Below are 14,637 nucleotides of genomic sequence, written 5' to 3' on the forward strand. Positions count from 1 at the left end.
GAATTTTTTAATTTGAACAGATGAACTTTGAAATGGAACATTTATGGACAGACAGAAAAAGGAAGAAAAGGAGGAAATAAAGTAATAAATTTTAAATGTAATTAAACTGAAATGTAAAGATTAAAAGCCTAAAGGTATACATGTTTTTTGGATAAAAACAGAAAGGCTTTTGGAGTAATAAAAATAGAAAATAAGAGATGGCAATTAAAATAGAGGATGATATATAGGCGGTTAAAATAATAAAGAAGAGTATATATTACTGTGAGACAACTTTAAGAAAAATTTACTGCTTGATGTAAAATGTTTTAATTTTAATTTGCAAAAAAAGTTAGATTGATGATTATGCTGGATTAAGGTTTTATTGAACAAACTATCAGACACACAGATATTAGCGACAAATTGTGATTTAATTTAATATATGATGGGAATGATGATTATTATGAAATATATTGAGAATTAATTTGAAAGACTGCGCTGGAAACTGACATAAAATAGATAATTATATGTTAAGGGGAAGTCAAAATAAGAGGGATGGATACCAACTAGATAAGAGTTTGAGACTCAGAGGAAATATGTTGGAAACTAGTTAAAATGCTGGAAATCAGCCAAACACTTACAGGAAAGTTGGAGGAGACTATGCTGGAAATCAGCCAAACAAGAGTGGGAGCCCTGGAGGGGACTATGCTGGAAATCAGCCAAACATAATATGCTGGAAATCAGCCAATAAAATGCTGGAAATCAGCCAAACAAACAGGAGAGTTGGAGGAGAATATGCTGGAAATCAGCCAAACAATGGAGGGAGTATAGGAGGAGACTATGCTGGAAATCAGCCAACCAAAATATGCTGGAAATCAGCCAATAACGGTGGTAGGCTCGGAGGAGATTATATTGAAATTAGCCAAAAATATGTGGTACCCTGGAGAAGAATATGCTGGGAATCAGCCAAACAGAATACTTTGGATAATAGCCAAATAATAGAGGGCGATATGGTGTGATAAATCTGTGTAACATGAAAAGTGTAATAGATGATAAGTTGGATAAAATCAAAGATAAATTGATAAAGTTTAAGATATTAAGAATTGAGGAAAGGGTCAAGAGATTAAGAATTAGATGAAATTTTATCTTATAAAGTGTAATAAAATGGAGTGGTATGGACTTTGAAATTAAGATTTGTAGTGATAAAATTGTAGGGTAAATAATTAGAATAAGAGGTTAGAATATTGTTAAAAAAATTTTTGATGCTGATGGTAAAAGATATAAGGTGAAGAAGAACAAGATATAATTAAGTTTGATATATAGATATAAAAATGAGTGAAAGTTAATTTGAAATTAAAATTGTATTGATATAATGGATTTGCTTAGATGAAGATGTTAGAATTTATGTTAAAACTTGCTTTTTTTTTGTTTTGAATTTTCATTTGTAAAAGATGTAATGGAAAATTGTGAATGGAGCTTGTTAAAGAAATGTAAGCATGGTAACCATCTATGGACCGGATCGAGACTCTGCTCTTGAAAGTTATATTTTATGTTTAAGTTTGAAGAAAAAAAAAATATTTACAAAAAAAAAAAAAAGAATTTCAAACTCACAACCATCTACCACACAACATCCCATACTTAATCATTGCTAATAAGACAGACAAAAACATCTGAATATTGGAGGTTGCAGGATCTTGAGACAGCAGAACAGAAGGGAAAGAATTGGAGAAAAATCACAAAATATGCAAATAGAAGAATGACTGTGGCAAAAGAAAACAAACAGAAATAGGCACCTTGAGTGCAATGCCAAAACATTGGAGTACAACTTGAACATCATCAGCCTTGATAAAAATCATCATCTGTCAATTGCAAAAGGCAGGTTTACTTGAAACAGCTTACATCCTGCGACAATACCTTTAATATTATTAAATAACATCTGTCCATCCCAGGTCCTCGATAGGTGGAGAAAAATGCCAAATCAGTCTAAATATCTGGCTGACTGTGTCAGGGACCATATTTTATTAAATGTATATGGTGCCTGATTTCCAGGGTTTGAGTCAAATTAAGAGACAATTGTAACATTGAAGTTCAGGACAGAATAAAGCATGTTATTTCAAGAAACCTGAACTAATCTCTCATCTATGTCATAGGTGTGTAGGTAAGTAAATAGATATCACAATAATCTGAAACATGCAGTGATTTCTTAAACAATGACATAATGAATGAAAAATGCTTAAAGCTGAAATGTGGATATAGCAAATACAGAATTGAGGAAGTAGGCTTAGCTAAAAAACAGCGATCACCTTCCATCATCCAATGATCTTCTACTGTACAAGCCATTTTAAATCTAATCTCATCACTACAATGCTGCTGTATATAATTCATATTGTGAGGTTTAATCAAATCATCTGATCCAGTCCTGATTATACCCAAGGGTAAAAAAGTTACATTTTCTGCTTTGCTTTCAATATTACTCTTTTACTCCACCACAGATCCTTAGAAGCAACTTAATTACTACAGTCATCCTATGAGGATATTACCTAAAGCTATATATGTATCTAGAAAGTCTTCTATAATATTAATTCTTAACACTCATTCTACAACTGTTCAATGCTACAACAGCACTAAATAAGGGGGATTTATATCCTAGGACTATAAAGATGTGGTCATTGCAGCATCTCCACAATTATATAATTACAATCCAAGTACTCAGGTGCCTAGATTGTGAATATGATGCTGCAGCAAATTGCAATCATTGGCAACTTTCCCTGCTGGCTTTCCCACAAGCAAAGTCAATGGGGAAGCCAGCAGAAAAACTCGTAAGTCAGTCCTGCTGCTTATTTTCTCAATGTGCCCACAGGGCAGTGGTGAATTCCAAATTTTTTTACTACTGGTCCTATGGGCATGGCTTGGTGGGCATGGTGTGGCCTGGTAGGCATGGCAGGGGAAGGATACTGCAAAATCTCCATTCCCACCCCACTCCAGGGGAAGGATACTGCAAAATTCCCATTCCCTCCCCAATTCTAGGGGAAAGATATTGCAAAATCTCCATTCCCACCCCACTCTGGGGCCAGCCAGAGGTGGCATTTGCCGGTTCTCCAAACTACTCAAAATTTCCATGATCGATTCTCCAGAACCTGTCAGAACCTGCTGGATTTCACCCCTGCCGCAGGGATCTCAGTATTCCCCCCATCTACCCTCATTCCATAATGATCCACACTGCCCTACTGGCCAACTTGCCCACATTATATTACACCAGTCCTCACTCCATAGTATTTGCCCACAACCGTCAACAGGCTAGCAACCAGAAGAACATGAGTTTTAATCCTGCCTTAGACATACAGCCAGCTGGCTGATCTTGGACCAAGTACTTTCTCTCAGTCCTAGGAAGGAGGCAAAGGCAACTCACTTTTCTTGTCAACTCACTTTGACAAGAAAACAGCAGGTTTAGGATTAGGTAAGGAGGTAAGGAGGTAAGGAGAATAAAAATTCAGTTTATTCAGGGAATATTTTGAAGATGTCTGCACTAAGGATTCTTTAGAAGGGAACTGAAATAGAGATTCTTTTAAGGGATTTGGAAAAAATGATTCCATTAAAGAAACCCAAAATTGAAGCTTCTGTTAAAAAAGACCATCACTAGGCTGCAAATAATAAAATAACTGAAATTTATACTATGTTTTTCTCTGAATATCATAGAATTAATATATTCTCATACATACTAAATGTTTAATTATCAACATCAATTTACCATATTTTTCAGAGTATAAGACACATTCCCCCCCCCCAAAGTGGGTGAAAATTTCGGTGTGTCTTATAGACAAAATACGGGCCTGTTTTTTGGCCTCCTGAATCCTCCACTTGTTGCGTTTTCCCCCTCCCCGGCCCCCAAGAAGCATTTTGCAGTGCTCCACATGTCCCGTTTCTGCCAAAAACGGTCCCTTTTGACCTCCTGAGCCCTCCACGCATTGCATTTTTGCCCTCCCTGGCCCCCAGAAACATTCTGCAGTTTTCCACGCATCCTGTTTTCGCCAAAAACTGACCTGTTTTTTGCCTCTTGAACCCTCCATGCATCCCATTTTTGCCTTCCCCGGCCCCCAGAAGCACTCTGCAGTGCTCCACATGTCCTGTTTTTGCAAAATGGGACAAAGTGCTTCTGGGGGCCAGGGAAGGCAAAACGGGACATACGGAGGCCAAAAACTATATTTTTTACTTGTTTTCCTCCTTTAAATCTAGGTGCGTCTTATAGTCTGGTGCGTCTTATAGTCCAAAAAAATATGGTAGTTCTGAAACTAAATAAACTTAAGAATTACATATAAGTTCATATGGATGGAGGGATGAAGGGAGAGACTAAAAATGTAAATTCAGGAATTTTTATCTATAAAAAATACGTATTTTAGAACATTATAATTAAATATAAAGTTTTATAATACATACCACTGAAGATGTTTCACTTTCATTGCTAGTATTTTGTTTATGTATTATCTAGAAGGGATAAAAGAGAAATATATATATGAGAATAAGATCAATTCCCCTAGAATACAATGTGTTCTTTTATTCTATTTCTAAAATAGAAATATTTTTATAGAAAATATAATACGAAACAATTATATGAAAAAGCATTGCAATTTCTTTTCTTTGCAGTTGTTAATTATTAGTATCTGTATAATGAAGCACACTGAAAGAAGGATATTTAGTGGAAAGGTTAATTAAATAGAATTAAATAGAAAATGCTAATGAAGTAAACTAAACAAGATGTTCTTAAAATACATACCATTTGTCAAAACTGCATTCCATAAAAGATTAAAAAATACAGGTCTAAGAGAAACAGGTCTATGTTTCCTGATTAAGTATTTTACTCCACAAAAAACCCCCAGACATATAACTCTCTATTCTTGGTTTCAGAAAAAATCTAAACAGAACCAAGAATGCACAATTGCTTGCAACAATCAATACTTCTATTACTTCACTGTTATAATACCCATGTTTGCAGCACTCACATTCAAGGCTTAATGTGTATATTATTCAAGTATTACAATTCTCAAATCCAAATTAATTTTAGAAAGACTTTTAGAAATAATCCATAATTAAATATAAACATCTTTTAATTGCAAAAATGTATCATCTATATATTTTAATATAAACCACACAAGAATACAAAGTAAAGATTCCCTGAAGTTATTTCTACTTGGCCATATCCATGTAATACAAAGTTTGGGATGTTGCTTACTTATGATTAGTCATTTAGGGGATCACAATGTCATAAAAAGGGAGTTACTTAAGGGATCAGTAATATGATCCTTCAGTTATGAGAACAATGATTTATGACTATAATTCTGGGCACAATTAAGGCCATAAATCAAGGATTACTTGTAGTTTGCCATTCCCTTATTTCACGATTTTTTTTTTTCAAAGTCTCAATCTAATCTACTATCAGAAGTTTCCTACTGAGCTGGCATCCAAATATTTACCTTGTTCAACATTGCTTGGTTTGTTTGAGATCAGCCAAGTTCTACTAGGTACTATCAAGTGCTAGTCTGTGGCACAGTTCTTGACTGCCAATTATTTAGTGTTGATGGTCAATACAAAAAGGCAAAAGCTATCCATTGATAATTCTAAAGCTAGCTGCTGTACAGTTAAGAAACAATATATTAAAATACATTTAATTAAAAGACAGTTAATCTAATAGATTAGATTTTTATGATACAAAGATGAAGAATGCAGCCTACATTCTTAATCATTTAAATTAAAATATAATTCTCATTACACTTTAGAATTAATACTTGAGGAACAGTATTTAAGAGTAGATATTTACTGTCTGATGTTAATACACATAAATTATTTCATATTCCTTAGGAACAAGCACTGAAACAGCTGTTTGAAATAATCGCATAGGTTTTTTTGTTGCAAAATTTTATAATCCATATTAAGCAGCAAGATTGGCGGTAGTTCTTGATTTGTTGTGTGTCTGTGCTGTCCTTTGGGATAAGTGATATTAGTGCCTCCCTCCATATCTGTGGTAGTTTAAATTGTTCCAGTGCTTCGTTATATAAATTCAACAGTAATACTTCCAGTGGCCCCTGTATTTCCTTATAGAACTCGGAGGGGATTACATCAGGTCCCGGTGTTTTATTATTTTTTTGTTTCTGAATAGCCTCCTTCATTTCCGACATAGTAATTCTATTATTTAACATTTTCTTCATTTCCTCTGGTACCATCAGAAGGTCTCTATCTTTCAAATATTTCTTTATATCCCCTTCCTCTACCTTCTAGCTATAGAGTGTTTCAAAATAATTATGGGCTATTCTCTTTTTTTCCTCTAACCCACTGTTGGATGTTCCCCTCGTTGTCCTGTAGTTGTGTTATTAATCTCTTTTCCTTCTCCTTTTTTAATTTGTGGGCCAACCATCTCCCCGGCTTATTAGCATGTTCAAAGTGTATTTGCTTTGCTGTTTTAAGCTTTTGGGCCATTTCCTCTTGGGAGAGCAAATTTATTTTATATTTGGTCAAATCCCTTTGCTCTCTGGTTCTCTTATCCAGGGATGTCTGCATTTTACATTCTAATTCTTCCAATTTCTCTTGTAGATCCAATTGTTGTTTCTTTTTTTCTCTATTTCTCCTTCTCTCATATGCAATTGTTAGGCCTCTGACATAAGCCTTGGTTGTATCCCAAAGGTTCTGTAAGGTCATATCCTCATTTAGATTCTCCTTCAAGAAGAAATCCAGTTCTTTTCCCATCCATTCTATATACTTTTTTTTCTTTTATCACTTTTTGATTCATGGTCCATCTTCCTCTTAATTTAGGTCTTCCTTTCCATTTTAGTAATGGGCTATGATCCGCCCATATATTAGTTGCTATTTCTACTTCATCTATATTTTTAATTAATTCCAAATCCATCCAAATCATATCTATTCTGGACTATGAATCATGTGGGTTAGAATAAAAAGTATGTTGTTGGGTTTTTTTGGATTTTGTTCTCTCGACTTATCTTTTAGATTCACCTCTTGCACCATATCAAAAAAAGTAGATGGCAGTATCTTCCTCTGTTTTTAATTTTTCTTTCCTGATTTATAATCTAGTTTTGGATCTACGACCAAATTAAAATCCCCCAATAAGCAAATATTTTCACTTTCCAATTCCGATATCTTTTTATGTAATTTGTAATAAAATTCCCTTTGTCTAGTGTTTGGGGCATTATATTATCTTTGGAAATATTGTTAATTCAAATTAGGAAAAATCAAACAATAAAAGGTTTGAAAGTTAAACAGGAGGAATACAAGGTCCAAGCATTCGCAGATGATCTAGTTTTTATTATGGAAGATCCATTGGCGACGGGAACCATCTTGATAAATGAAGTTGAAGAATTTGGTAAAGTAGCGAGGCTTAAAATAAATAAGGAAAAAACTAAAAAGTTAACGAAGGATTGTACAAAATGATAACAGGAAGAATTGGGATTCAAACTGCTAAAAAGGTGAAATATTTAAAAATTTAGCTTACAGCAAAATGTTCTACAATAAAAGAAGACAATTATGATAAATTAATGCAACAAATTCAAAAAGACTTAGCTATTTGGGCCAAATTACAGTTATCCTTAATAGGAAGAATAGCCGCGATAAAGATGAATGTATTACCTAAATTATTATATCTTTTTCAATCAATACCAATTAGAATAGGGAAACCATTTTTTGAATATTTAAATACAATGATAGGTAAATTCATTTGGCTGGGGAAAAAAGCCCAAATAAACTGTATACTTCTGCAGGACTCCAGAACCAAAGGAGGATTTGGCCTATCCGATTGGGAATTATATTATCAGTCAGCTGCAATTACTTGGTTAAAAGATTGGATTCAATTAAGAAATAAGAGAATATTAATATTGGAAGGCCATGACCTCCAATTGGGATGGCATGCATTCCTTTGGGAAGGGAAAATTAAGACACATACAACCCTCCAGAGACATCTAGTGCGAAATGCTTTGATCGATATTTGGAATATTATAAAGAAAAATAATTATATGCAAGTTCCAGATTGGATATCAATGGTGGGGGCCATATCTATCCCATTGTATTGGATTTAAATAAAATACTATGATGATATTCAGACCTATTAGATGAAATTGGAAATTTAAAGTCAGAACAGGATCTAATAAAACAAGAAATAAAAATTGATTGGTGGCCATACTTACAGATCAAAACAAAATATAAAAAAGATAAGGAACAATTTGGCATATACAGGGAGCAACTGGAACTTGATAATATATTGGGGGGCGGGGCTGGCGTCGCTGACGGGACGACAGGAAGTTTTGGAGGTCCGAAACCACCGCCGATATCTTCACCGCTGGACGGTCCAAATTGGACCTCACTGTCCCGTAGAGACAGTGATAGAGGAGAGCACATCCTGCTGATCCCAGGGATACTGCAAAGTCTCTGGTTCATCCAGGAGAAGCTCTTTTTTCCGGCTCTGAAGAGGCAGCCATTAAGTAGCTGAAGTAGGGACAGCCCCGAATGGAAGAGAATGATTGAAAGTGTTACGATCTGGTGAGAGGCTTTTTATTTGGACTTTAAGAACACCCTGAAGTGCAAATACAATTAGAATTGAAGGTAGAAGTAATTTAGCAGCAGAATTGAGTAAATTTAAGTTAATTTTCCTAAAACATAAACTATTTTCATTTGTGGATGCTTGTGGAAAGTTTTATTTTTAAATCTGACTGGACTGGATTGGAAAGGAGATTTTCTTTTTTATTTGCTTAAATATTAGATTTTTGGTGCTTTTTGAGTTTATAAGTATTTGGATTGGCTTTGTTATTCCCTCTTTTGGTTGATTTTTACATTTTAATTTCCTTTTACATTAGCTCTATTGTAAATCAGAGATAGAAGAAGTGGAATAAACAAGAAATATTGCCACCTAGTGGATTGAAACATTGTATTTTTTGTCTCTTTTTTTTATTGATTAAAAAAGTAGCAACTTGTCCCTTTTTTCAAAGTCAAGATGCATGTCTATAGATAAAATTTAGAAGAGCATCAAAGAGTCTTTGCAGTTGTTTATACAGGTGCTCTTTGGAGAAAATATTGCTGATAGGTGGCTAAAACTTGAAAGAAGAAGAAAACAGCGACTCTGGGAAGAAAGCTGTAAAATTGAGAGAGGTATATGAAAGAGCCGTTGAATGCTACACAGTTGTGGACTTTTAAGTAGGATAGAAAGTTTTCCTTTTTCTATTTCCACTTCTTCATTATTTAATTATTTTTTTCTTTTTTTTATTTTTCTTTTTCTTTTCTTTTTGTTTTCTCCTTCTACTCTTCCACAACAAGTGACTCTTCAGTTGGATTAAGGCTTACAAGAGCCTGAAGAAACTATATTTTGGACTTTTTTTTTTTCTATTTATCATTCTTTTTTCTCTCTTTAATTTTTTCTTTTTATATTCTTTTTCTTTTTCCTCTACTGATGGGAGGCTGTTATTTAAATTTGTTTTTTACCTTGTTATTTGATTGGATTAGGGCACACAAGAGCCTGAAAATTGTTTTTCTTTTTGCCATTCATAAAAACGGATTAGGGTTGAGAAGAATCTGAAGATATTTTATTTTCTGTTTTGATTTGGATTATCTATAGAAATGAGTAAAAAAGCAGCAGTTGTTAGCTCTGCTGGATCGATCCCTTCTTCATCACCAGTGGGAGGACAACGATCAATACAGGCAATGTTTCAGCAGGAGAAAGACAGAGAACCGGAGAAAAAAAAGACGTGACAATGCAGATGATTCTACAAGGAATACAAGACATAAAATTAAAAATAGAGAAAATAGATGAAAAAGTGGAGAATATACAACAGATGATGAAGAAAGATGAGGACAGACTTGAAAAAAATTGAAGAAAAGGAGGAACAAAGAGATAAAAAAATTAGAGATATGGACAGTAGATTAGAAGAAGTTGAACGTGACAAACGCGGTTTAGGATGGGAGATGGATAAATCAGAATTCTATTTAAGATTCCAGAATGTGGAAGAAGAAAAAGGAGAAAATTTGCCAGAAAAAATGATAGAAATTCTTGCAGAAGCACTAGAAATTAGTAAAGAAAAAATGTTGGATGGCGTTGATGAGATGTACTGAGTATATACTAGATATGCAATAGAAACAAATTACCAAGAGAAGTCCATATAAGATTTACTAAGAAATCAATTAAAACACAAATATTGCAGACTACAAAAAAGAAAACAATGCAATACAAGATATGTCAGATATGCTTCCTTCAAAGTCCAGGAAAGAATGACCCAAACTCCATTGTTTATAGAGAAAAGTACTTTTACTGAATGAAGTGGTCACAACCAAGGAAAAGCAGAATCTAAGGCAAAAAGCGCGAAAATTGCATATAGAAAGCATCCCCTCCCACTGTCCACCGTAAATCATCCAATCCAAATGTCTCCCAGGGGTCAGGTGGAAGCACACGTCTGGCAGCGTCATCAATCAGGAATGCCATGACTGTTGCCCCGATAGCAGCTTCAAAGATGCAGTCTGGCAGCTTAACTATCGCTTTCGATTCCTCCAGCACGCTTCCCCTCCCCATGTTACCTAGCTCTCCCCCCTCCCGTTACCATGGCAGCCAAAGCAGTAAAGGCGGAGGCTGACATTCGGCCCCTTTGGAGAAGAGATGTTAGTCCTAGACAGGAAAAGAAAACAGGACAACATAAACATTAAGGTTTATCAGGATATTTGGTGTGAAACAACTGAACTTTCTTTGGTGCCCGGACATCACATTTATTCACCCATTCAGCTTGAGATAATGGGAAATGCTTCCAGGCCACCAGATACTGCACTTTACCATGATGCTTTCTAGAGTCCAAGATCTCCTTAACTTCAAAATGTTGCTCCCCTTCTATCAGTATGGGGACCGGAGGAGAGTCCTGGTTTGGACGCAAAGGGGACGAATGTTCCGGTTTCAGCAAGCTAACATGAAATACAGGGTGGATACGTCTCAAATTTTTTGGCAATTCCAATTCAACTGTGACTGGGTTGATGAGTCTAGTTATTGGGAAAGGGCCCACATGCTTGGGCCCGAGCTTTTTTTATTTCTGGGGAGTCTGTAAACATTTGGTGGAAAGATAAACCATATCACCCACTTTGTAAGCGTATGCTGGGCACCTCCTTTTGTCAGCTTGGGCTTTATGTGCTCGGTGCGCGTCATCTAGAGCTTTTCGAGCTACTGCCCAAGTACCTTGTAGCTGTTCGATCCACTCAATCAAAGAGGGGTTCTGTGGGTTATCCTGTGGTAGCTCTGGGATTGGCACAAACTCTTGACCAGAAGCCACCTTAAACAGAATAAAACCGGTGCTGCTATATATGGAGTTATTATACGCCACCTCCGCAAATGGCAATAAGTCAACCCAGTTGTCTTGCTGGTAATTTATGTAACATCTCAGGTACTGTTCTAACACGGAATTGGTTCTTTCACAAGCCCAATTTGTCTGGGGTGGTGGGCGGAGCTTAATCCCTGGGCGGAGCCTATTAACATTAAAAACTCCTTCCAAAAGTTGGAGGTAAATTGCACACCCCTGTCCGAGAGTATACGTTTTGGAGCCCCATGTAATCGATAGACATGTTGAATAAACAATTTTGCAAGGGTTTTAGTTGAAGGGATTTTAGAACAAGGGATGAAGTGCACTTGTTTGGAAAATAAATCAGTTACTGCCCAAATGACCGTGCACCCCCCCACTCTCCAGTAGGTCTACAATAAAATGCATGGATATCTCTTTCCAAGGGGCATTTGGCCTTGCCACACTCTGAAGTAAACCTGTTGGCTTCCCCAGAGGTCTCTTAGCCGAGGCACACACCGGACAGCTAGCTACATATGCCTCTAAGTCCTTTTTGAGTGTGGGCCACCAGAATTGTCTTTTAACGAGATGTAGAGTTTTAACAAATCCAAAGTGTCCCGCCGCCTTGGCGTCATGAGCGTGCTGCAACCCTGTTACTCTTAAACTGGCAGGAACATACAATTTGGCCCCAATCCAAGCTAATCCATCAGGGAGTGTACATTCATTCGAGTGGGTTCGAAACCACTCTAGTTTTTAGGGCTTCTTGTAGTTTTTGAAGCAAATCACCCGAGAGGGCTGGATCGGCCCTCGCCTGTGCTCTGGTAGTCACTGGTCCCACAAGTTGTGTCGAAGGGATTAGATTAGATTAGATTTATTAAATTTGTATACCGCCCTTCTCCCGAAGGACTTAGGGCGGTGAACAGCCAAGATTAAAATATATACAATATAAAAATTAAAATAAATTAAAACAGAATCAAATTGGCTTCCCAAAATTTAAAACCCTTTGCCCATAAAATAACCTATTAAAATTTTAAGCCAACCCGGCTTGCTGAAATAGAAAGGTCTTCAAAGCTCAGCGGAAAGTACGGAGGTCCGGGATCAGCCGTATTCCTGGGGGTAGCTCGTTCCAGAGGGCGGGTGCCCCCACAGAGAAGGCTCTCCCCCTGGGGGTCGTCAGTCAACATTGCTTGACCGACGGCACCCTGAGGAGACCCTCTCTGTGGGAGCGGATTGGCCGGTGGGAGGTTATCGGTGGCAGAAGGTGGTCTCGTAAATACCCAGGCCCTAAGCCATGGAGCGCTTTAAAGATGAGAACCAATACCTTGAAGCGCACCCGGAAGACCACCGGGAGCCAGTGCAGCTCGCGCAGTAGAGGTGTTACATGGGAGCGCCATGTCGCCACCATAATAACCCGCGCGGCTGCATTCTGGACCAGCTGGAGCCTCCGGGTGCTCCTCAAGGGGAGCCCCATGTAGAGAGCATTGCAGTAGTCCAGGCGAGAAGTGATGAGGGCGTGAGTGACTGTGCATAAGAAGTCCCGATCCAGAAAGGGACGCAACTGGCATATCAGGCGAACCTGATAGAAAGCCCCCCTGGCCACGGCTGTCATATGCTCTTCTAAAGACAGCCGTGCATCCAGGAGGATGCCCAAGTTACGGGCCCTCTCCGTGGGGGCCAATGACTTGCCCCCAATAGCCAGCGATGGCACCAGCTGTCTTTATCGGGACACCGGCAGCCACAGCAACTCGGTCTTGGAGGGGTTGAGTCGAAGCCTGTTCCTCCCCATCCAGACCCTCACGGCCTCCAGACACTGGGACATCACTTCAAGGGCATCGTTGGGGTGGTCTGGGGTGGAGATATACAGCTGAGTATCATCAGCGTACAGATGGCACCGCACCCCAAATCCACGGATGATCTCACCCAACAGCTTCACATAAATGTTGAACAGGAGAGGCAAGAGGACCGACCCTTGCGGCACCCCACAAACAAGGTGCCTCGAGGTCGACCTCTGTCCCCCAGCCAACACGGACTGCGACCGGTCGGAGAGATAAGAGGTGAACCACCGTAGAATGGTGCCTCCCACTCCCAACCCCTCCAGCCGGCGCAGCATACCATGGTCGATGGTATCAAAAGCCGCTGAGAGATCTAATAGGACCAGGACAGAGGAACATCCCCTGTCCCGAGCCCTCCAGAGATCATCAACCAATGCGACCAATGCCGTTTCCGTGCTGTACCCAGGCCTGAAGCCGGACTGGAACGTATCCAGATAGACAGTTTCATCCAGGTATTATGAGAGCTGTCGCGCAACCACACTCTCGACAACCTTCGCCACAAAGCGAAGGTTGGAGACAGGACTATAATTTGCCAAAACAGCTGGATCCAAAGAAGGCTTCTTGAGGAGGGACCTCACCACTGCCTCTTTCAAGGCGGGAGGTAAGAAGCCCTCACTCAAAGAAGCGTTTATAATCCCCTGGAGCCAGCCTTACGTAATCTCCTGGGTAGACAGCACCAGTCAGGGGGACACAGGTCCAATAAACATGTGGTTGCGTTCAACCTCCCCAGCATCCTGTCCAGGTCCTCAGGAGTCACAGGATCAAACTCCTCCCAGATAACAGTCTTCACCTGCCTCAGACACCTCACCTGAACCCACCCAGTCAGAGTCCAAGCCGTCCCGAATTTGAGCGATTTTATTGTGCAGATAATGCGCAAAATCCTCAGCACGCCCTTGCAAGGGGTCTTCCCGCACTCCCAGATGGAGAAGGGAGTGGGTCACCCTATAAACAGGGCGGCTGGGCGATTATCTGCCAACGCGATAAGAGCGGAAAAGTAGTTACACTTCGCCGCTTTTATCGCCACTAAGTAGGTCTTGATATAAGACCTCACTAGTGCTCGGTCAGATCCAGAAGGACTAGCTCTCCAACTATTCTCTAGGCGTCTTTTCCGGCACTTCATCTCCCTCAGTTGTTCGGAGAACCAAGGAGCTGGGCCGATTCGGCACCAGGTCAGAGGCCGCAAAGGCACGACCCGATCTAAAGCACCAGCGGCCGCCCTATCCCAGGCAGCCATCAGGTCTTCCGAAGAGTCGTGAGCCAGAGTCTCAGGGAATGGCCAAAGCTCCATTTGGAACCTATCAGGATCCATCAGGCGGAACCACCTAGTCGGTTCCGCTTCCCTGCGGCTGGGTGTAGCTGTCAGGAAGTCAAGTCTAAGGAGAGAATGGTCTGACCATGACAAGGGTTCAATGACTATAACCCCTGTATCTAGGTCATTCAACCACTGACCAGAGACAAAAACCAAGTCCAGAGTGTGTCCTCCTATATGAGTAGGGCCATGAATTAACTGGGTCAGGTCCATGGCTGTCATG

At 39.0% G+C, this 14,637-nt stretch overlaps 1 protein-coding gene across 13 annotated transcripts in view; it reads right to left on the reverse strand.

Moving 5' to 3' along the window:
- GOLGA4 (golgin A4) overlaps positions 1–14,637 on the reverse strand; it is a 268,354-nt gene that overhangs the window by 202,883 nt on the left and 50,834 nt on the right. For all 13 annotated transcript variants that reach the window (XR_015733921.1, XR_015733922.1, XM_060686081.2 and 10 more), the window contains one exon: positions 4,411–4,458. Coding sequence is in view for 8 of the 13 variants with exons in the window: in XM_060686081.2 (XP_060542064.1) it covers positions 4,411–4,458 (48 nt within the window). In the remaining 5 variants the exon portion in view is untranslated. The remainder of the gene's footprint in view (positions 1–4,410; positions 4,459–14,637) is intronic.

This window comes from Pantherophis guttatus, chromosome 4, assembly GCF_059756535.1.
Source record: "Pantherophis guttatus breed Tessera chromosome 4, ASM5975653v1, whole genome shotgun sequence".
Lineage (NCBI taxonomy): Eukaryota > Metazoa > Chordata > Lepidosauria > Squamata > Colubridae > Pantherophis > Pantherophis guttatus.